The 24,509-nt window shown below is 49.6% G+C and overlaps 1 protein-coding gene across 3 annotated transcripts in view; it reads right to left on the bottom strand.

Moving 5' to 3' along the window:
* Nucleotides 1–24,509, bottom strand: part of LETM2 (leucine zipper and EF-hand containing transmembrane protein 2) — a 136,620-nt gene that overhangs the window by 100,995 nt on the left and 11,116 nt on the right. For all 3 annotated transcript variants that reach the window (XM_075346393.1, XM_075346395.1, XM_075346394.1), the window contains 3 exons: nucleotides 20,988–21,360; nucleotides 17,764–17,907; nucleotides 1,184–1,324 (listed from right to left, as the gene is read on the bottom strand). In XM_075346393.1, coding sequence (XP_075202508.1) covers nucleotides 1,184–1,324; nucleotides 17,764–17,907; nucleotides 20,988–21,360 — 658 coding nt within the window. The remainder of the gene's footprint in view (nucleotides 1–1,183; nucleotides 1,325–17,763; nucleotides 17,908–20,987; nucleotides 21,361–24,509) is intronic.

The following is a 24,509-nucleotide window of genomic DNA, read 5'->3' as shown; positions in this document are numbered from 1 at the left end:
GATAGATATACACATACATACATATACACACACACATACACACATACACACATACACACATACACACATACACACATACACACATACACACACACACACACACACACACACACACATACACACATACACACATACACACACACACACACATACACATATATATTATAATGTGGGGTGCATCTTATAATCTGAATGTAGCTTACAGGGAGGTGGAGAGGGGTCACAGGAGATGCTGGAGGCCGCGGGCGCTGTGCTGCGGGCTTACTGTGCTGCGGGCTTACTATGCTGCGGGCTGTGAGGTAGGGGCCATTCTGAAATTGTCAGCGGTGTGGGCTTTAAACAATGACACCTGGAGTCGGCACGTGCACAGCTGGAGCTCTCGGCTCAAGATCTCATCTGCGCATGCGCCGCCTCCGGCAAACTGCTCTCCCAGCGGCGGACTTAAGGAACATGGCGCCCGAAGATGGTGAGTGCGCAGATGAGATCTCGGCTTGTCATTGAGCAGAGATCTCCATCTGCGCATGCGCCAACTCCGTGTGCCATTTCTTCTAAGTCTGCACCACCGACAGTTTCTGGATGCTCCCCCTGCCTCACAGCGCCCACGGCGAACATCTAGGACACCGGCTGCACCGCCCTACTCAATCACCGCCGCTGCCTCCTGTGACCCTGCTCCACCACTACTGCTGCCCCTCCCAGTAAGACAGCACAGGAATATAAGACGGACCCCATTTTTTTTTTCCTCTAAATTTGGGGTGCGTCTTATAAAACTAAGTCTGTAATATATTAATATACATGAATTGTATAATAATAGATACACTTAAAGCGGACCCATCATCTCTCCTGACATCTCCGTGTTAGTAATTACTTGTTTTCCCCCACAGTATGATAAATTATACAACTCTGTGCTGTGCCGCTCCTCTGAGAAATGGGTGTTGCTATTGAGGATGTATCTCTACACAGTGAAGCTGCTGATCATTGCCGATAATGACGGATTGTGCAGGGACGCGCCTCTTTGACAAGGTGTCAAACATTTCCAGTTGGCACAACAGAGACATGACAATATGAGTAGTTGTATGAAGAGATGCTCTACCATTGTCTCGTCACATGTAATAAAAGTGTTTCCTAAAGCCGACATGTCAGGAGAGGGGACAGAGAAAAGTAATCTGTACTATGAAAGACAAACCTGCTGGACATAGGAAGAAAACTGCTGCTGTCTGTCCGCTCCGGTCTCGGCCTTGTTCCGCCGCGCCATCTCAGAGATGGTCTCCTGGAGGAACTTGGCCATCTCCAATTTGGCTCCCAGCTTCTTTTTCATCTTTTCCTCCTGAGGAAAGTGTACAGATCCAAAAAATATCAGATATATGATAAATAAGAGCATGAAAGTAGCAAAGTTGTTTGCATTATTTATATATTTCATTGGTTTCTAAAATTATTCTGTGTTCCCGTGTGAATGGAGCGATGGTCCTGTACGTACGGGTCTGCGCCATTCACAGTCTATGGGACTGAATGATAGCCGACGCTGTGCTAAGCAGGCACCACCATGACCACCACTTCATTCAAAGGGATCCCCAAACACTGGTCCCCATATTGTTGGGGATGCCAGTGGTAGGATAACCAGCTATCAGGCCCAGGTCCCCATATTATTGGGGAAGCCAGTGGTAGGATAACCAGCTATCAGGCCCAGGTCCCCATATTGTTGGGGAAGCCAGTGGTAGGATCACCAGCGATCAGGCCCAGGTCCCCATATTGTTGGGGATGCCAGTGGTAGGACCACCAGCGATCAGGCCAAGGTCCCCATATTGTTGGGGAAGCCAGTGGTATTACTCACAGCAAGTTGGGCTGCAGTGTGTACATCGCCCTGGCCAAAAACTGATGCTCTAGCAGGATACAGCTAAACCCCCACTAAGTGAAGGCATCACAGGTGCAGGAGAAGCAGATCACACACACACCTTCATGGAATGGAGGGGAGGTGACTGCTAGATGATAAAACTGCACACAAGTGGCTTGCATAGAGCGCTGTTCACATGCAGATGACACAGTCACAAACCCGCAGCCTATTAGGTAACGCCCTTCTATTAGATCAGGCGGGCTGCCAAGCCGTACTCCACTGTATATCATGCACGGACAGACACTCTACAATGCAAGGCCCAACAGAAAGGGGCCTGGCTGTATCCTGTACAAACAAAAAAATATGAGGTTTTTGTTGGTATTTATGGCCATAAAACGTAAGCCTACACCCTCGTCAAGGGACCTCATGTCTGTAGGTCCCTACACTAAATATAAAAAAAGCAACAATAAGAGGATAATGTCCTCCAAAAATCAAGTATTACTCACAGCAAGTTGGGCTGCAGTGTGTACATCGCCCTGGCCAAAAACTGATGCTCTAGCAGGATACAGCTAAACCCCCACTAAGTGAAGGCATCACAGGTGCAGGAGAAGCAGATCACACACACACCTTCATGGAATGGAGGGGAGGTGACTGCTAGATGATAAAACTGCACACAAGTGGCTTGCATAGAGCGCTGTTCACATGCAGATGACACAGTCACAAACCCGCAGCCTATTAGGTAACGCCCTTCTGTTGGGCCTTGCATTGTAGAGTGTCTGTCCGTGCATGATATACAGTGGAGTACGGCTTGGCAGCCCGCCTGATCTAATAGAAGGGCGTTACCTAATAGGCTGCGGGTTTGTGACTGTGTCATCTGCATGTGAACAGCGCTCTATGCAAGCCACTTGTGTGCAGTTTTATCATCTAGCAGTCACCTCCCCTCCATTCCATGAAGGTGTGTGTGTGATCTGCTTCTCCTGCACCTGTGATGCCTTCACTTAGTGGGGGTTTAGCTGTATCCTGCTAGAGCATCAGTTTTTGGCCAGGGCGATGTACACACTGCAGCCCAACTTGCTGTGAGTAATACTTGATTTTTGGAGGACATTATCCTCTTATTGTTGCTTTTTTTATATGGAAGCCAGTGGTAGGATCACCAGCGATCAGGCCCAGGTCCCCATATTGTTGGGGATGCCAGTGGTAGGACCACCAGCGATCAGGCCAAGGTCCCCATATTGTTGGGGATGTCAGTGGTAGGATCACTAGTGATCAGGCCCAGGTCCCCATATTGTTGGGGATGCCAGTGGTAGGATCACTAGTGATTAGGCCCAGGTCCCCATATTATTGGGGATGCCAGTGGTAGGATCACTAGTGATCAGGCCCAGGTCCCCAAATTATTGGGGATGCCAGTGGTAGGATCACTAGTGATCAGGCCCAGGTCCCCATATTGTTGGGGATGCCAGTGGTAGGATCACTAGTGATCAGGCCCAGGTCCCCAAATTATTGGGGATGCCAGTGGTAGGATCACTAGTGATTAGGCCCAGGTCCCCATATTGTTGGGGATGCCAGTGGTAGGATCACTAGTGATCAGGCTCAGGTCCCCATATTGTTGGGGGTGCCAGTGGTAGGATCACCAGTGATCAGACACTTATGAGTGCTGTGTTTCTGCAAACATCTTTTGAACACTAAGGCTAAAATGGGAGTAAAAGCGTTGAAAAGTTGCAAGATTTAAAAAGGCAACTTGGGAGTAGCCCCAAAGATTTGCAACTTTTGGTATTTTCATTGCAATTTCTCCCTCCTCCAACGAAGTGCTAGGAGCTGGTGGGACGAGGACATGGTTGTCTAATTGATGACTAGCTATGGCGCTCCGTATGACAAGTCTCATGCTACTCGTCAGATACTCCAGATTGACGAGGAGGCGGACACCTCTCCATAAACTAGGAGAGTCTGACTCCATCATACCCCCTGATCAAGACTAGTGAGAAAAAAAAAACTCAATCGTGATGAATCAGGGCCTAAAACTTCATGGAGTCACCAATGATTTGCAGAAAAGACTACAGTCATGGCCAAACGTTTTGAGAATGCTACAAATATTAATTTTTACAAAGTCTACTGCTTAAGTTTTTGTAATGGCAATTTGCATATACTCCAGAATGTCATAAAGAGTGATCAGCTTAACAGCAATTACTTGCAAAGTCAATATTGGCTAAGAAAATGAACTTTAACCCCCAAAACACATTTCAACATCATTGCATTCCTGCCTTAAAAGGAGCAGCTAACATTGTTTTAGTGATTGTTCCATTAACACAGGTGTGGGTGTTGATGAGGACAGGGCTGGCGATCAGTCATGATTAAGTAAGAATGACACCACTGGACACTTTAAAAGGAGGCTGGTGCTTGGTATCATTGTTTCTCTTCAGTTAACCATGGTTATCTCTAAAGAAACACGTGCAGAGTATCGCAGCTACAAAGATTGCACCTCAGTCAACAATCTATCGCATCATCAAGAACTTCAAGGAGAGAGCTTCCATTGTTGCCAAAAAGGCTCCAGGGCGCCCAAGAAGGACCAGCAAATTCCAGGACCGTATCTTAAAACTGTTTCAGCTGCGGGATGGGACTACCAGCAGTGCTGAGCTAGCTCAGCAATGGCAGCAGGCTGGTGTGAGTGCTTCTGCACGCACTGTGAGGCGGAGACTCTGTGATCAAGGCCTGGTTTCAAGGAGGGCAGCAAAGAAGGGAATTTTGTTTACTTACCGTAAATTCCTTTTCTTCTAGCTCCTATTGGGAGACCCAGACAATTGGGTGTATAGCTTCTGCCTCCGGAGGCCACACAAAGTATTACACTTTAAAAAGTGTAACCCCTCCCCTCTGTCTATACACCCTCCCGTGCATCACGGGCTCCTCAGTTTTGGTGCAAAAGCAGGAAGGAGGAAACTTATAAATTGGTTTAAGGTAAATTCAATCCGAAGGATGTTCGGAGAACTGAAAACCATGAAACAATTGAACATGAACAACATGTGTACACAAAAGAACAACTAGCCCGAAGGGAACAGGGGCGGGTGCTGGGTCTCCCAATAGGAGCTAGAAGAAAAGGAATTTACGGTAAGTAAACAAAATTCCCTTCTTCTTTGTCGCTCCATTGGGAGACCCAGACAATTGGGACGTCCAAAAGCAGTCCCTGGGTGGGTAAAAGAATACCTCGATAACAAGAGCCGACACGACTCCCTCTTACAGGTGGGCCACCGCCACCTGAAGGACTTGCCTACCTAGACTGGCATCTGCCGAAGCATAGGCATGCACTTGATAGTGCTTTGTGAAAGTGTGCATACTAGACCACGTAGCTGCCTGACACACTTGTAGAGCCGTTGCCTGGTGCCGCAATGCCCAGGACGCCCCCACGGCTCTGGTAGAATGGGCTTTCAGCCCCGAAGGAATCGGAAGCCCCGAAGAACGGTAAGCTTCAAGAATCGGTTCCTTGATCCACCGAGCCAAGGTTGACCTGGAAGCTTGCGAACCCTTACGCTGACCAGCCACAAGGACAAAAAGCGCATCTGAACGACGCAGGGGCGCTGTGCGAGACACGTAGAAACGGAGTGCTCTCACTAGATCTAATGAGTGCAAATCCTTTTCAAAGCGGTGAATTGGATTAGGGCAAAATGAAGGTAAGGTGATATCCTGATTGAGATGAAAAGGCGATACCACCTTAGGGAGAAATTCCGGAACAGGACGGAGAACCACCTTATCCTGGTGAAAAACCAGGAAGGGGGCTTTGCATGACAGCGCTGCAAGCTCCGACACTCTACGGAGTGAAGTAACTGCTACTAGAAATGCCACTTTCTGCGAAAGACGTGATAAGGAGACATCCCGCAGCGGCTCAAAAGGCGGTTTCTGAAGAGCCGTTAGCACCCTGTTAAGGTCCCAGGGTTCAAGCGGGCGCTTGTAAGGTGGGACTATGTGGCAAACTCCCTGCAGGAAGGTGCGGACCTGCGGAAGCTTGGCCAGGCGCTTTTGAAAGAATATTGAGAGTGCCGATACTTGCCCTTTGAGAGAACTAAGTGACAACCCCTTATCCATTCCGGATTGAAGGAAGGAAAGAAAAGTGGGTAAGGCAAAAGGCCAGGGAGTAAAACCTTTATCAGAACACCAGGACAAGAAAATCCGCCAAGTCCTGTGATAGATCTTGGCGGACGTCGGTTTCCTGGCCTGTCTCATAGTGGCAATGACATCCTGAGACAACCCTGAAGACGCTAGGAGCCAGGACTCAATGGCCACACAGTCAGGTTGAGGGCCGCAGAATTCAGATGGAAAAACGGCCCTTGCGACAGCAAGTCTGGGCGGTCTGGCAGCGCCCACGGCTGACCCACCGTGAGATGCCACAGATCCGGGTACCATGACCGCCTCGGCCAGTCTGGAGCGACGAGAATGGCGCGACGGCAGTCGGACCTGATCTTGCGTAGTACTCTGGGCAGCATTGCCAGAGGAGGAAATACATAAGGCAGTCGAAACTGCGACCAATCCTGAACTAATGCGTCCGCCGCCAGAGCTCTGTGATCTTGAGATCGTGCCATGAAGGCCGGGACCTTGTTGTTGTGCCGTGACGCCATGAGATCGACGTCCGGCGTTCCCCAGCGGCGACAGATCTCTCGAAACACTTCTGGGTGCAGGGACCATTCCCCCGCATCCATGCCCTGACGACTGAGAAAATCTGCTTCCCAGTTTACTACGCCCGGTATGTGAACTGCGGAGATGGTGGATGCTGTGGCTTCCACCCACTGCAGAATCCGCTGGACTTCTTGGAAGGCTTGACGACTCCGCGTGCCGCCTTGGTGGTTGATGTATGCGACGGCAGTGGCGTTGTCCGACTGGATACGGATCTGCCTGCCCTCCAGCAACTGCTGGAAAGCCAATAGGGCCAGATACACTGCCCTTATCTCCAGGACATTGATCTGAAGGGAAGACTCTATCGGAGTCCAGGTTCCCTGCGCCCTGTGATGGAGGAACACCGCTCCCCACCCTGACAGGCTCGCGTCCGTGGTGACCACAGCCCAGGTTGGGGGCAGGAAGGATTTTCCCTGTGATAGAGAAGTGGGAAGCAGCCACCACTGAAGAGACGTCTTTGTTGCAAGGGAAAGAGAGACGTTCCTGTCGAGAGAGTTCGACTTCCTGTCCCATTTGTGGAGAATGTCCCACTGGAGCGGGCGCAGATGGAATTGCGCGAAGGGCACTGCTTCCATCGCTGCCACCATCTTCCCCAGGAAGTGCATGAGGCGTCTCAATGGGTGTGACTGAGTCTGAATCAGAGAATGCACCGCTGCCTGCAGTGACAGCTGTTTGTCTAGTGGTAGCTTGACTACCGCTGACTGTGTATGAAACTACATCCCTAGATAGGTCAGAGATTGGGTCGGTGTCAACTTGGATTTTGGGAAGTTGATGAGCCACCCGAACTGCTGGAGGGTCTCCAGAGCGACGGTAAGGCTGTGTTGACACGCCGCCCGAGAAGGTGCCCTGACTAGGAGATCGTCTAAGTAGGGAATCACCGAGTGCCCCCGAGAATGCAGGACCGCCACAACGGATGCCATGACTTTGGTGAAAACCCGTGGGGCTGTCGCCAGGCCGAAGGGCAATGCCACGAACTGAAGGTGTTCGTCCCCGATGGCGAAACGCAAAAAGCGTTGATGTTCTGGTGCGATCGGCACATGGAGATAGGCATCCTTGATGTCGATCGATGCGAGGAAGTCTCCTTGTGACATCGAGGCGATGACCGAGCGGAGAGATTCCATCCGGAATCGTCTGGTGCTCACGTGTTTGTTGAGCAATTTGAGGTCCAGAACGGGACGGAATGATCCGTCTTTCTTTGGCACCACGAATAAGTTGGAGTAAAAACCGCGACCCTGTTCCTGAGTGGGAACGGGGGTCACGACTCCTTTTTTCAGAGCGTCCACTGCTTGAAAAAGTGCGTCTGCTCGCGCGGGGGGCGGGGAGGTTCTGAAGAAACGAGTCGGAGGACGAGAGCTGAACTCTATCCTGTAACCGTGAGACAGGATGTCTCTCACCCATCGGTCTTGAACTTGTGGCCAACAGGCGTCGCGAAAGCGGGAGAGCCTGCCACCGACCGAGGATGCGGTTCGGGGATGCCGTGAGTCATGAGGAGGCCGCCTTGGAAGCAGTGCCTCCGGCGGTCTTTTGGGGGCGTGACTTAGACCGCCACGCATAGGAGTTCCTCTGGCCTTTGTCCTGTCTATTGGACGAAGAGGACTGTGGCTTGGCGGAGGGACGAAAGGACCGAAACCTCGATTGTATTTTTCGTTGCTTAGGTCTCTTAGGTTTGGACTGGGGTAAGGAGGAGTCCTTTCCCTTGGATTCCTTAATAATCTCGTCCAATCGTTCGCCAAACAATCTCTCGCCAGAAAACGGCAAACCGGTTAAGAACCTCTTGGAAGCCGAGTCTGCCTTCCATTCGCGCAGCCACATGGCCCTGCGGACTGCAACAGAATTAGCGGATGCCACCGCTGTACGGCTAGCAGAGTCTAGGACTGCGTTCATGGCGTAGGAAGAAAACGCCGACGCCTGAGAGGTTAAAGATGCAACCTGCGGGGCAGACGTACGTGTGACCGCATTAATCTCAGTCAGACAAGCTGAGATCGCTTGGAGTGCCCACACGGCTGCAAAAGCCGGGGCAAAAGACGCTCCCGTGGCCTCATAGATGGATTTCACCAGGAGTTCTATCTGCCTGTCAGTGGCATCTTTTAGTGATGAGCCATCTGCAACCGAAACCACAGATCTAGCCGCCAATCTGGAGACTGGGGGATCCACCTTAGGACATTGAGCCCAACCCTTAACTACGTCAGCGGGGAAGGGGTAACGTGTGTCAGTAAGGCGCTTAGTAAAGCGCTTGTCCGGAACCGCTCTGGGCTTCTGGACAGCATCCCTGAAGTTAGAGTGATCAAAAAATGCACTCCGTGTACGTTTGGGAAACCGAAACTGGTGTTTCTCCTGCTGAGAGGCCGGGGCCTGTGTAAGGACCGGTCTGGACTGCAGGGCTTCCAGCAACTTGGCAGACCATTTGTCCATAGACTGAGCCATGGATTGTGAGAGTGACTCAGAGCTTTTCAGCAAAAACTGCAAACTCTGTCGCTGCCACCTGGACAGTGGAAGCAGGGGGGTCTGCCTGAGCCGAGGGGCGCACTAGTGACCGAGGCTCCGGCTGAGCAAGCGTAACAGGGGTCTAGCATTGCTCACAGTGAGGGTAGGTGGAACCCGCAGGTAACATGGCCCTACAAGAGGTACATGTCGCAAAAAAAAACCTGTGCTTTAGTGCCCTTGCTCCTTGTGGCCAACATGCTGTTATGTCCTAGGAGCGTGATCACTGAGGGTATATAGAAAAAAGGGTATACAGCCCGGCCGAACAGAAATAAGTATATATATACGTATCTATACCGGCACCCAAGGGGACCAACACCGAGTGACCGGTGCGGCTTACCGACCGCTAAAAAGCGGGGTGTGTGTGCTCCAGATTCCCTGCCTTGGTCTCCCAGAGCTGCAGAGCTGTTCTCTGTGATTCTCCAGCGGCAGAATGTCCTAAAAATGGCTGCCGGAGCTCTCAGGGGAGGAGTGAAGCCAGGGGCGGCATTAGGAAAAGTGCGGGAATCTGGGGTCCCCACAGTGATCAGTGAGGGGGGAGGGAGCATACAGGATGCCCCGGCCCTCACATCCGACGTCAGGTCGGCTGTCCCGCCCCTATCTCTGATAGACAGGCCCGGGGGCGGGAGTTTTGCCACTAGGCCGCGATGAAGCCGGGGACTAAATTTAATACCGCGGCCGACAAGCAGGCGCGGTCGGCGCGGTAGTCCCCGGTCTTCACAATTCAGCAGTCAGTTGCGGCGTCCGGAAACCAGGCGCTCCATACACAGTCCCCATGGGGACACAGAGTACCTCGTGGATGCAGGGCCCTGTCCCTGAGGATAGATAAGCTCCTGTCCAGCAGATTCCCTCAGGGGCTGCGGAGGGAGCACGGTCCCAGAACCTGGATGACCGCTTCGGATCCCACTTCTACCAGAGCCCTCAGGGATGGAGAAGGAAACACGGCATGAGGCTCCGGCCGTCGTACCCGCAATGGGTACCTCAACCTTAACAGCACCGCCGACTTAGTGGGGTGAGAAGGGAGCATGCCGGGGGCCCCGTGGGGGCCCTCTTTTCTTCCAACCGATACAATCAGCAGCTGCTGCTGACTAAAATGGAGATGTGTGAGTGGATGTGTGCCTCCTTCCACACAAAGCATAAAACTGAGGAGCCCGTGATGCACGGGAGGGTGTATAGGCAGAGGGGAGGGATTACACTTTTGAGTGTAATACTTTGTGTGGCCTCCGGAGGCAGAAGCTATACACCCAATTGTCTGGGTCTCCCAATGGAGCGACAAAGAAGAAGCCACTTCTCTCCAGAAAAAAACATCAGGGAACAACTGATATTCTGCAAAAGGTACAGGGAGTGGACTGCTGAGGACTAAAGTCATTTTCTCAGATGAAACCCCTTTTCGATTGTTTGGGACATCTGGAAAACAGCTTATTAGGAGAAGAAGAGGTGAGCGCTACCACCAGTCTTGTCTCATGCCAACTGTTAAGCATCCTGAAACCATTCATGTGTGGGGTAGCTTCTCAGCCAAGGGAATCGCACCACTCACAGTCTTGCCTAAAAACACAGCCATGAATAAAGAATGGTACCAGAATGTCCTCCAAGAGCAACTTCTCCCAACTGTCCATGAGCAGTATGGCGCCCAACAATGCCTTTTCCAGCATGATGGAGCACCTTGCCATAAAGCAAAGGTGATCACTAAATGGCTCATGGAACAAAAAAAAGAATTTTGTTTACTTACCGTAAATTCTTTTTCTTATAGTTCCGACATGGGAGACCCAAACCATGGGTGTATAGCTTCTGCCTCCGGAGGACACACAAAGTACTACACTAAAAGTGTAGCTCCTCCCTCCGAGCATATACACTCCCCGGATGACAAATCCAACCAGTTTAGTGCCAAAGCTGAAGGAGGACATCCACCCATAAGTAGAGATAGAGTAAAACCCGGAATAACCGGAACTTCTGTCTACAACAACAGCCGGTGAAAACACACGGAACAAGAAAGCTGCCAACAGGCAACAGGGAGGGTGCTGGGTCTCCCATGTCGGAACTATAAGAAAAAGAATTTACGGTAAGTAAACAAAATTCTCTTTTTCTTTATCGTTCCTTATGGGAGACCCAAACCATGGGACGTCTCAAAGCAGTCCATGGGTGGGAAATAAACAGAAACTGAGAAGTAGGCGAAACCTAACTTCACAAATGGGCGACAGCCGTCCGAAGGATGCGTCTGCCCAAGCTCGCATCTGCCGAAGCATGAGCATGCACTTGGTAGTGCTTCGAAAGGGTGTGCAGACTAGACCAAGTGGCAGCCTGACAGACCTGCTGAGCCGTAGCCCAAGAGGCACCGTCAGCTCTGGTCGAGTGCGCCTTAATCCCCGGCGGGGGAGGCATCTGAGTACACTGGTAGGCATCGGATATGGCCGACCTAATCCAACGAGCTAGGGTCGGTTTAGAAGCCGAGAGACCCTTGCGCTGACCTGTGGTCAGCACAAAAAGAGAGGTGCACCGCCTAAAAAAACAGCGGTGCGTGACACATAGATCCGGAGCGTCCGCACCAAATCTAAAGCATGCAACGCTTTCTCAAAGCGATGCACAGGGGCCGAACAAAGGGAAGACAATGAAATGTCCTGGTTAAGGTGGAACGGAGACACCACCTTAGGGAGAAGGCCCGGAGTTGGATGGAGAACCACCTTGTCTTGGTGAAAAAAACCAAAAAGGGTGACTCCGAAGAGAGCACAGTCAAATAAGAGACTCTCCTGAGAGAAATTATGGCCACCAGAAAAACCACTTTCTGTGAAAGACTAAACAACGAAACCTCCCTAAGAGGCTCAAAGGGGGGTTTCTGTAAGGCCATGAGGACCAAAGAAAGGTCTCAGGGATCCAGAGACCGCCGGTAAGGCGGAATGATGTGAGATGCGCCCTGCATGAAGGTGCGCACCTGGGCCAGTCGGGCGATACGCCGCTGACAGAGCAGAGACCTGTCCCTTGAGGGAATGAGGGACAGACCTAGCTGCAGGCCGGACTGTAGAAAGGACAGGATGGTCGGCAAGGAAAAAACGGCCAAGGAGCATGGCTGGAAGAACGACACCAGGACAGGAAAATTCTCCAAGTCCTGAGGTAAAACCTGGCCGAGGAAGACTTCCGAGCCTGAGTCATAGTGAAGATGACCTCGGAAGAAATGCCTGAAGCCGTAAGGATTCAGGGCTCAAGAGCCACGCTGTCAATCTGAGAGCCGCAGAATTGTTGTGGAAAACGGACCCTCTGAGAGAACGTCTGGCCGGTCCGGGAGATGCCACAGCACCTCTACGAACAGACGGAGCAGGTCTGGGAACCAAGCTCGCCTGGGCCTGGGGCGATGAGTACGACCCGACGGCCCTCCATTTTGATCTTGCGCAGGACTCTGGGCAAGAGAGCTAGAGGGGGAAACACGTAGGCCAGACGGAACTGGGACCAATCTGGAACCAGCGCGTCCGCTGCCAAGGCCTGAGGATCGTGGAAGCGAGCCACGTAAACCGGGACCTTGTTGTTGTGCTGGGATGCCATTAGATCCACTCCCGGAGTGCCCCGCCTGCTAAATTGACCGGAACACTGCCGGATGCAGGGCTCACTCGCCGCTGTCCACGGTTTGACGGCTGAGATAATCTGCCTCCCAGTTTTCTGCGCCTGGGATGTGGACTGCGGATATGGTGGACTTGGAGTCCTCCGTCCACTGAAGGATATGTTGAACTTCCAACATTGCTAGGCGGCTGCGAGTCCTAGGACTACAGCCCTGATTTCCAGCACATTGATCGAGAGGGCTGATTCGGACGGAGTCCAAGTGCCCTGTGCTCGGTGGTGGAGAAACACTGCTCCCCAGCCGGATAGACTGGCATCCGTGGTGAGAATCACCCATGACGGGGCCAGAAAGGAGCGTCCATGGTACAGAGAGAGGGGCCGAAGCCACCACTTAAAGAGAGCTCCTGGTCTGTGGCGACAGAGCCACCAGCCTGTGCAAGGAAGAAGTCCCTTGTCCCAACAGCGGAAAATGTCCAGCTGCAGGGGACGCAGATGGAACTGGCAAGGGGAACCGCTTCTATTGACGCCACCATCTGACCCAGCACCTGCATGAGGTGCCTGATGGAATGACGGCGGAGCCTCAGCAGAGAGCGAACCGCCAGATGAAGAGACTGCTGTTTGACTAAGGGCAGCTTCACAAGTGCCAGCAGAGTCTCGAATTGCATCCCTAGGTACGTAAGTTCCTGGGTCGGGGTCAGAGTGGACTTGCAAGCGTGGCGAGAGTGAGCGAGACACTCCGCTGACAGTCTGCACTGGATGAAGCCCTGACTAGAAGGGCGTCCAGGTAAGGAATCACTACCAACCCCTGGAGGAGCAGAACCGCAACTGGTGAATACACGAGGGGCCGTGGCTAACCCAAAGGGGAGAGCCACGAATTGGAAATGTTCCTCTCCGATTACAAAACGTAGCCAACGCTGGTGTGAAACTGCGAATGGCACATGCAGAGAGACATCTCTGATGTCGATGGATGCTAAGAAATCTCCTTGGGTCATTGACTGATCGCAGAGATTCCATGCAAAATTGCCGCACCTGAACATGCTTGTTGAGAAGCGTGAGATCCAGGTCGGAAAGCACCGTCCTTTTCGGGGACTAGGAAGAGATTTGAGTAGAAATCTCAGAACCGTTCCCAGTCGGGAACTGGTACAATTACTCCATTGGCCTGCAAGAATGCCACGGCCTGTGAGAAGGCGGCGGCCTTGGAGCAGGGGGGAGTTGTCAGAAAAAATCTGTTTGGCGGCTGAATAGAATTCTTTTCTGTAGCCGTGGGAGATGGTAACCCACACCCACTGATCGAAGACGTGTTGAAACCACACGTCGCCCAAGAGGGAGAGCCTGCCACCGACCAAGGACGTTACTGGCGCGGCCAGATAATCAAGAGGAGGCTGCCTTGGTGGCAGCAGCTCCTGCCGACTTAGGACGCGGCTTTATGCGCCAGTTGGTTTACGGACCTTGGCTGAGTTAGTGGACGAGGCCGAGGGCTTAGAGGACGACCAGTTAGAGGAAACGAAAGGAACGAAACCTCGACTGGTTCCTGCCCTGGAAGGTTTCCTGGGTTGTGGCATGGAAGTACTCTTCCTGCCAAAAACTTCCTTAATAATTTCATCCAGTTGTTCACCGAATAGACTGGTCCCAGCAAAAGGGAGTCCAGCAAGGAACTTCTTAAGAAGCATCTGCCTTTCACTCTCGAAGCCACAGGAACCTGCGGATAGCGAGGGAAGTAGCCGAGGCCACCGCAGTGCGGTGACAGTCTCCAGCTATAGGATGAAAAGACTGAAGCCTGGAAGTTAAGACAACCAATTCGGGCATAAAGGCCCTGGTGAGGGAATGCATCTCCTCCCGAGAAGCAGAGATGGCTTTGAGAGCCCGCACTGCTGCAAAAGACAGGGAGAACGAGGCCCCTGCCGCCTCATATATAGATTTGGCCAGAAGGACAACCTGGCGGACAGTAGGATCCTCAGAGAGGTGCCGTCAGCCACTGATACAACTGTCCGGGCTGAAAGTCTAGACACCGGAGGGTCCACCCTTGGTGAATGAGCCCACTCCTTGACCACCACTGGTGGAAGGGGGAAACAGTCATCAGAACCATGCTCTGGGAAGCGTTTGTCAGGACAGGCTCTGGGCTTGGTCACAGTGGCCTGAAAACTGGAGTGGATAAGGAACACACTCCTTGTTCTCTTAGGCAAGGTATACTGATGCTTTTCTGCCAAAGAGGGGTGCTCCCCTGATACAGGCGGATTGAGGTCCAGTACAAATATAATGGACGCAATCAAATCATTAGCATCTGCGTCACTTTCGGACAGATCAATGGGGTACATGGAGAGCGTCCGAGCCCCCAGTAAGGCATCCTCCTTGTCCTGCGAGTCAGCTCGTGAACCAGAGCCGCGGGGCGAGGAGGGAAAAGGGGACCCTGCGTCTCCATTTTAGGAGGACGGGCTCCCAGATGAAGAATCCTCTGTGAGCTTTGCTGAGCGAGCCGTAGCAGCAGAAGCGCCCTGAGAAGGGGGCTGATGCATGCTCAGCAGTGTCCGGGACAGCTGTCCCCTGGAGAGAGGGATTCTACCCCGGAGCCGGAGCAGCCGGAGGGACCACTGGGGATAAGCCTCCAGGCTGAGGCACCACTATGTCAGAGCAGGCATCACAATGTGGTTATGTGCTCGGTACAGACAGTACGAGTCAACATGCGGTGCATATTAAAAAACAGCCTTGCAGCCCTGTACTGATATGAGACATGCTGCAGAAGTGGGGGCTCTGTCCAGAAAGACCCCCAGCAGAGTATATAAACAGAGTATATAAGCAGCAGCACAACCAGAGGTTGTGGCTTGCCAGACCGTTTAACATAACATCTCTGTGCCCTCAAGATTCCCCAGAAGTGGGGGCTTTTCGGAAAAAAAACCCCAGCAGAGTATATAAACAGAGTGTATAAGCAGCTGCACAACCGGAGGTTGTGGCTTGCCAGACTGTTTAACATAGGGGCATCTCTGTGCCCTCCAGATCCCTGAGAGCAGGACGGAGGGCAAATGAGGCATACAGGGGAGGGAATCTTTCCTCAGTGAGGAGTGTCCCTTCCCTGTGCTGAGCAGCCGGTGGGCGGAGCCACCCTGTCTCACTGCACTGACTGACATAGAATCGAAACTAGGCCTCAGGCGAAGCCGGGGCCTAGATTTAAACATGCGGCCAGCGTGCAGGCACCATCGGCGCGGTTCTCCAGTGAAAACTGGAGAACCGGCCGGAAATGTAAAAACATACATATAACACATTCTCCCCCACAAATAAAGTACAAGGGACCCCTAGAAAGACCACTTTCTTGTGGTAATAACGTGTCAGTACTTAGCTTGAGACGCAGGTGCCAGGTCCCTGGGGGGTCATCACTCCATCCGGCAGGATCCTGAACAGGGCTGCGGATGGAGACCGGTCTCCTGCAAAGCAGTGAGAACCGTGATGGCTCCCACTTCAAGCCAGAGCCCCAAGGGATGGCGAAGGAGCGCGGCATGTGAAGGCTCCAGCCCTGAAATCAACCTTAACAGCACCGCCGACACAGTGGGGTGAGAAGGGACATGCCGGGAGTCCAGATTGGACCCGCTTTTCTTCCAAATCTTTGAAATCAAAAATCAAAAATCAGAGGATGCATGTGTGTGTGTGTGACCTCCTGAACACAAAGCATTGAACTGGTTGGATTTGTCATCCGGGGAGTGTATATGCTCGGAGGGAGGAGCTACACTTTTAGTGTAGTACTTTGTGTGTCCTCCGGAGGCAGAAGCTATACACCCATGGTTTGGGTCTACCATAAGCATTGCTTATGCAAGAATGGACAGCTATCAGTCAGGATTTGGTCCAGAAGTTGATTGAGAGCATGCCCGGGAGAATTGCAGAGGTCCTGAAGAAGAAGGCTCAACACTGCAAAAATTGACTTGCTGCATTAACTCATTCTAACTGTCAATATAACCTTTTGGTACTCATAATATGATTGCAATTATATTTCTGTATGTGATGTAAACATCAGACAAACACAATTAAAAACCAGAGGGCAAGAGATCATGTGAAAATATAATTTTGGTGTCATTCTCAAAACTTTTGGTCATGACTGTACAAAAGTACACGACTTTACACCAAGAATAAAATATGAGATGTTTGTAGTTCTAAAATATATTTTATTAAAGTGAACCTGTCAGGTGCAATATTCACACAGAGCCTCGAGCAGTTCTGGGTGCATATTGCTAATCCCTGCCTAACCGTCCCTGTATCTAGTAGCATAGATAAAGAGATCTATAGAAAAGGTATTCCTAAAGATCCTTTATGATATGCTAATGAGCGCCGACTAGTCGCAAAGGCGTTATATCCCCCGACTAGTCTGACCTCTTAGCATCTTAGCATTTCCACAGGGGCGTACTAACATGTTATTCAATGCCCATGGCCCAGCACCATCATCAGTGATGTGCGTACCTGTGTCCGTTGTCACCGCCACAGATGCCGGCGCTGGGGTCAGTGCGATTGATCAGAATTCCCGGCACTTCCGGTCATGCGTACTATGAAGCTGGGTGTAGGTGTTCTGGCTTCAGAGAGGTCTAGTGCGCATGACCGTAAGTACGGTGACTTCTGATCATGCATAACGAGCCTAAAGACGGCATCTGACACAGGTACGTGCGTCACAACCAATGATAATGGACATTGAATAGCATGTTAGCACGCACCTGTGGGTGTACCAACATGCTAAGAGGGTGGACTAGTCCCTGGCCTCATTAGCATATCATAAAGGATCTTTAGAAATACTTTTTCTATAGATCTCTTTATCTATGCTACTAGATACAGGGACGGTTAGCCAGAGATTAGCAATATACACCCAGAACTACTCATGGTTCTGGGTGCATATTGGACCTGACAGGTTCCCTTTAAAGTATTACATATATAAAATATATCTAGTAGGCGAAAAAACGTGAACACTGCATAGTATACTTAATTATGAGTACGAGCATATTTGCCATATACATATGAATGGTTACATGCACTGTTTTGTATACAGTATATGTAATGTATGTAATGGAGGTCATTTATTATTTGAAACTCTATACACTTGACAAAAAAATGTTTAAAAGAACTGAAGTCCTCAGTGGTTGATACCTTTTAATGGCTAACTGAAAAGATGGTAATAATAGCAAGCTTTCGAGACTGCTCAGGTCTCTTCTTCAGGCTCAGTATAACACAAAATCTGAAGAGACATGCATTGTAGCAATTGTGTTCAATATTTCAAGACAACCCACCTTTTTGGACTCCGATTCGAAGGTGGAAGGTAACATCTCCGGGAAGAGTTTGAGGAATACTGGAAGCAGAAACTCCATGAATGGGACTATAACAAAGACCATAAATGGGACCAGCCGGAACAGATCTGCGCACGTCCTCATCAGCTGAAGAAGAACACCGGAAACAACTATCATTATCACACATCAGAAATCCAAAAATGGACAACTGTCGAGACATGTCACAAGTATAAGCAGTTAACCTTCATCAGGATTGTAGCTATTGTTTTATACTTTAGCATGGCCTCGGAAAACGTCCTGTGACATTGCCGAATGATCCGATCACCGCCTCCTCATTACCTACAATCACCGCCTGTCCTGTCTTGGCGACATCTCAAACATCACTCACACTACTTGTCCAACGACAGGCTATGTGGCCATAGGAGTCGTCACTGATGTCAATCAAATCAGGAAATTTGGCGCAGAGCACTGTCTGGAGGTGCACAGAATACCGCTTGGCAGCAATTAGGCTATGTGCCCATGAAGCATTTTTATGGGAACAAAAAAAATGTTTTGGCAGGAAAAAAGCTGCTGAAAAATAAATGGTTTTTTTCATGCTTTTTTTTATCATCATGGCAATCGTGGAGTTCAGGGGCCGTACACACGCAATCGCCGCCGAGTCTCCAGGTGATATTACAGCCGAGACCCGGCTCTCACTGCCCGGAGTGGTGTTCATGCCGCTGGCAGCAGTTTAACCTTCTGAATGCTGCAAGCAACGCGATGACAGGGACCCAATCGCTGCCATTGTAAACAAGGTCATCACCATGAAGACCCCGGGTTACTGAGGTACGGCTAGCCTCACAGACCAGGGCATCTATGTCACCGGAGTTCCCTCCAGCAAGGTCCCGTGGTAAAGACCGCAAAGCCTAGGTGCAGGGAACTCCGGACGTCACAAGATGAATCGAGTTCATGTCGGTGAATCACGGGGGTTTCCTGCACCTCGGCCTCACGGTCTTTACTGTGGGACCTTGCTGGAGGGAACTCCGGTGACATACAGCTCTGGCAAAAATTAAGCGACCACTGCAAAATTTTCAGTTTTTCGCTTTATAGGTATATTTTTGAGTAAAATGTGAATTATTCTTTTATTCTATAAACTACTGACGACGTGTCCGAATTTCCAAGCAATACATTTTGTATTTATTTTCTGAAAATGAGAAATGGTCAAAATAAAAAATGCATTGCTTTCACACCTCAAATAATGCAAAGAAAACAAGTTCATAATCATTTAGAAACAACAATACTAATAATGTTTTACCTCAGGAAGAGTCAGAAATCAATATTTTGTGGAATAACCATGATTTTTAATCACAGCTTTACTATCCATCTTCCCCTTGATTACATTCCAGAGGTTTTCAATGGGGTTCAGGTCTGGAATTGGGCTGGCCATGACAGGGTTTGATGTGGTGGTCCTTCATCCACACATTGATTGATCTAGCCGTGTGGCATGGTGCATTGTCCTGCTGGAAAAAACAGTCCACAGAGTTGGGGAACATTGCCTGAGCAGAAGGAAGCAACTGCTTGTCCAGGATAACCTTGTATGTGGCTTGATCCATACATCCTTCGCAAAGTTTAATCTGCCCAATTTCTAGAGTAAGGTAATTTCTTTGATGAGTCTAATTTTCAGCTTTGCCCAATCATCTAATGGTTAGACGGAGACCTGGAGAGGCGTACAACCCACAGTATCTTGCATCCACTGTGAAATTTGGTGGAGGATCGGTGATGATCTGGGGATGCTTCAGCAAGGCTGGAATTGGGCAGATTAAACCTTGTGAAGCACGTATGAATCAAGCCTCATACAAGGTTATACTGGAAAAACAGTTGCTTCCTTCTGCTTAGGCAACGTTCCCCAACTCTGTGGACTGTTTTTTCCAGCATGACCATGCGCCATGCCACACAGCTAGAACAATCAATGCGTGGATGAAGGACAACCACATAAAAAACCCTGTCACGGCCAGCCCAACCTCCAGACCTGAACCCCATTGAAAACCTCTGGAATGTAATCAAGAGGAAGATGGATAGTCACAAGCCATCAAACAAAGAACTACTGCTTACACTTTTGCCCTAGGAGTGGCATAAGGTTACCCAAAAGCAGTGTGAAAGACTGGTGGAAAGCATGCCAAGACACATGAAAGCTGGGATTAAAAATCATGGTTATTCCACAAAATATTGATTTCTGACTTTTCCTGAGGTAAAACATTAGTATTGTTGTTTCTAAATGATTATGAACTTGTTTTCTTTGCATTATTTGAGGTGTCTGAAAGCAATGCATTGCTTTATTTTGACCATTTCTCATTTTCAGAAAATAAATACAAAATTTATTGCTTGGAAATTCGGAGACGTTGTCAGTAGTTTATAGAATAAAAGAACAATTTACATTTTACTCAAAAATATACCTATAAAGGAAAAAAAAAAAAAATCAGAAAAACTGACAATTTTATAGTGGTCTCTTAATTTTTGCCAGAGCTGTAGGTGCCCTGGAGGCAAGAATGGCAGAGAGTTCATAGTGGCGCACCTACAAGAAACCCCGGTGATTCACCGGCCTGAACTCCGTTCACCTTGTGACATCACTGGAGTTCCCGCAGTAAAGATCATGAGATGAGGCTGCAGGGAACCCCAGTGACATCACAAAAAGCACATAAGCACGTACAAAAAAGCAACATGGCCATTACACATGCTTTTTTCATGGGTTTTTTTTTCACTGACTCCATTGAAGTCAATTGTGGAAAAAAAAAAGCAGGGAAAAAAACGCTAAAACAATTCACATGCTGCTTCTTTTTTCAACAACAAAAAAAAGAAGCAACGGAAAAAAGAAGCAGTGTGCGCACAGCAAGTCAGGATTCTCATTGACTTTGCTGGGATGATTTTTTTAATTAATAAAAGCAAGGAAAAATGCTAGAAAAAATGCTTAAAAAAAACCTGTCCTGTGGGCACAAGGCCTCAGCATGCACCACCAGGCAATTATAAAGTATCGCTCAGAAAATTGGCAACATTTGAGGATTAACCAATGTTTTGCTGCTCCTAAACGAATGGAGGCAGTATCCACTGGACAGGACCCATATAGCTATAATGAACCGGAGACCCTCTAGGGGAGAGTTGGCCAGACATTTACAGAAATGATGGCACTATGGGAAGCATCTGTCACTTCAGATCTCATTTGTTGCGGTGGTGCAGACTGCCCAGTGACGTACCCGTCTCCTCTCCCTCCTGCTCAGCACCTGGCCATGTAACAGCCTCCACACCATGCGAGCAGCCACTGTGGTGTCTATCCAGAGCAGGCGGAAACCGTGGTAAAAGTGTTTAATCTCATCCACGACTCTTTGGCCTAGAGACTTCCGTATGACCTGTGGGGGCTTTTCAGGCTCCGGTGTGGGTGCTGCGGGTGGTGGAGGTAAGTTCTGGAGTTGAAACACTGAGGTGTGGAAGTGCTGGTTGTAAACGGCCGGGTACGTGACACTTGTGTGAGCCGGGCATCTCGCCATAGGGGGCAACCATCCATGTTGGTGGTGGGTTAAGGTGGAGTAGAGTGGGCAATTGTTCTTCTGAAGGACAAGACGGCAGCTCCTGTGAATTATAGAGGACATTAGTCAGATGGGTGTATAAAGCGCCCGAGTACTTAACCTCTACATCAATATCCACATCCAAACAGACTTATATAGCACTAGTTGTGTATTAAAAGATTACATCTGGATGTAAACAATGTGGAGGGAATAAGATAGAGATATCTCAATACTGCAGAAAAAAGGCCCTCATAAACATTAAAGTACACTATCAGTCAAAAGTTTGGATTCAGCTCTTCATGCAAAGATTTTCCTTGTTCTGATTGGAATGTGCACATTGTAAATTCAGACTGAAGGCAGCAGAACCACGAAGGAGCAAATGTGGAAACAGATGTTGTGAATGTCAGTTATGCTGTTGCTGCTGTGACGCTTCCCTCCCTCTGGCCAGGAATCGTTTTGACAGACACCAGGTGTTCTTGAGCGATGGGAGTTTCCATTGCTAACTCACTGCCTATTTAAGCCTTAGCCTCCTGGCAGTATGAGCCGGTTATCATTGCCTTGTAGCTCACCTGCCTTTTCATTTTGCTTCTGAGCACATCTACCCCAGATAAGTGCTTGGTTCTTTCTTAGTTGTTTTGTTCTTTTGTTCTTATCTGGGTTTGTCATTTACTGTGGTTATTGTCAGTTTATTTGCATGCAGGGATCTTCCCTCTAAGTTGCTTAGCTGGGAAGCTCCCTGCAGCTATGTTTGGAGTTTTGCTCCTATAAGTCCATGTGTTTGTTGCTTCTTGAATTTGTAATGTTCCTGTTTTCTGTTCATTGGTTTGACAAGAGCGCCTGATATAGGACGGAGTACAGATCGTGCGATCTGAAGACCTTATTGTACTACCAGGTATTTGGGGTTTTGTAGGGTTTTTCCCTGGCCACCATCAGTCCCTTTCCTAGCCAGTTAGTGGGGTTTCACCTTTGCTAATCCTATCCTCCATCTGTGTATTGTATTTTCCTACATCACCGTAGTCTTTGAATGTGGGGGGCTTGCTATACCTTTGGGGGTCTACTCTGAGGCAGAGAGTTATTCATCCTTCCTTCAGGATAGCTAGTTCTCCGGCTGGGTTTGCGGTGCATAGGATGTTAGTTCACTCCTCAGCTACTTCTAGTGTTGGTGGTTAGTAAGGGAATGGCGGCCAAATTAGTTGCCAATGCTCTTGTCATCTTTTTGCCAATGACACATTGTGATCTTCCATGGTTCGGGATCATAACACAGAGAGAAAAGAAACATGTGACAAGCCAGAACCTGTGTTAACCCTTAGATTTCTCACAGTACCCCCTTTTAACTATGAAGACATCTTTACCCTGTCTCAGCACAACACATGTGATGGTTGCAAACAAAAACTTTCTGAAGTCCGGAGATTGCACAAATGTATTGATGAGGGATTCCTGTTCATTGGAAACCATAACAGGTGATACCCAAATGGGTACAAAGTTGTCATCAGAGTAAAAAGAGGGATACTTTAAGGAATCTAAAGTTTCACACAAATTCTAGCTTGTTTCACACACATTTCTTACTCCTTGTTTTCATGTGTTGTGTCATGGTTTAGCTAGACAGAGAGCCTGAAGAGGGAGAAAGGGGTACGTGAGAGGGATCCAAAGCCGGGGGTGCCGAGAGAGGGAGCGAAATGAAGCCCATGGAGGAAGGTGGAGGTGGGGGGGGGCAAAAGAGGGAGCATGTAAGAGATGGTAGGGAGAAGGGGAGAGGCTGCCATGGAGCTAGCCATAGCCGGGAGTGTGTGCCGTACAGCTAGCCAGATACAGCCTGAAGAGGGAGAGAGGGGTATGTGAGAGGGAGCGAGCCAGAGCCTGAGGTGCCGAGAGAGGGTGTGAACCAAAGCCCATAGAGAAAGTTGGAGGGGAAGGGGGGGGGGGGTCAAGAAAGGGAGCATGTAAGAGAGACAGTAGGGAGAAGGGGAGGGTGAGCCAAGGATCTAGCCACAGATGGCAGGAAGGGGGGGGGAAAGGCACATGAGAGCTAGCGTGCCTAAGCTGAAGGGGTCAAGAAAGAGAACAAAACCAATAAAGGGGGGTTGAGAAGGGTAGCATGTCAGAGATGGTAGGGAGAAGAGGAGGGTAAGCTACGGTGCTAGTCAGAGACGGCAGAAAGAGGGGGGGGAGGCACGAGAGAGGGAGCACGCCAAAGCCGAAGAGGCCAAGACAGGGAACAAATCCAATGGATGGGGGTTGAGAAAGGGAGCATGACAGAGACGGGAGGAGGAAGGACAGGGTGTGCCATGGAGCAGAGCCATCAACAAGGGGAGGGTAATTGAAAAGAAGTGTGCCAGAGCCAGGACGTGCGGGGGGGGAGGGGATGCATGGGAGGGAGCACCCACCAGAGGCAGGGAAGGTGTGTGAGAAGAGAAGGAGTGCCATGGAGAACGCCAGAACCATTGGGAGGAAGAAGTTATGGCGCATGACATGGGACCCACCAGAGATGGGAGGGAAAGCACTCCAGAGCTGGGGGCAAGGGGTGTACAATATGTTCCAAATTATTATGCAAATTGGATTTAAGGGACATAGCGATTAATAATGAAACTCATTGATGGTATTGTGTCTCAGGGTTCTTTGGATCACTGAAATCAATCTCAGATACCTGTGATAATTAGTTGCCAGCTGAGTCCAATAAAAGGAAAACTGGATGTTCCACAATATTATGCAAGCCACAGTTTTCAAGTAACATGGGAAAGAAAAAGGATCTCTCTGCTGCCGAAAAGCATCAAATAGTGCAATGCCTTGGACCAGGGATGAAAACATTAGATATTTCACGAAAACTTAAGCGTGATCATCGTACTGTGAAGAGATTTGTGGCAGATTCTGAGCACATACGTGTTCATGCTGATAAAGGCAGAATGAGGAAGGTTTCTGCCAGGCAAATTCATCGGCTTAAGAGAGCAGCTGCTAAAAAGCCATTACAAACCAGCAGATATTTGAAGCTGCTGATGCCTCTGGAGTCCCTCGAACATCAAGGTGTAGGATCCTTCAAAGGCTTGCTGTGGTGCATAAACCTACTATTCGGCCTCCCCTAACCATTGCTCACAAGCAGAAACTGTTGCAGTGGGCCCAGACATACATGAAGACTAATTTTCAAACAGTCTTAGGGTATGTGCGCACGTTGCTTTTTACCTGCTTTTTTGCTGCTTTTTCTTCTGCGCTGTTTATTGC

Source organism: Anomaloglossus baeobatrachus, chromosome 4, assembly GCF_048569485.1.
Source record: "Anomaloglossus baeobatrachus isolate aAnoBae1 chromosome 4, aAnoBae1.hap1, whole genome shotgun sequence".
NCBI lineage: Eukaryota > Metazoa > Chordata > Amphibia > Anura > Aromobatidae > Anomaloglossus > Anomaloglossus baeobatrachus.
Note: the sequence above shows the minus strand (reverse complement) of the source record. Positions and strands in the feature narration are given on the sequence as shown.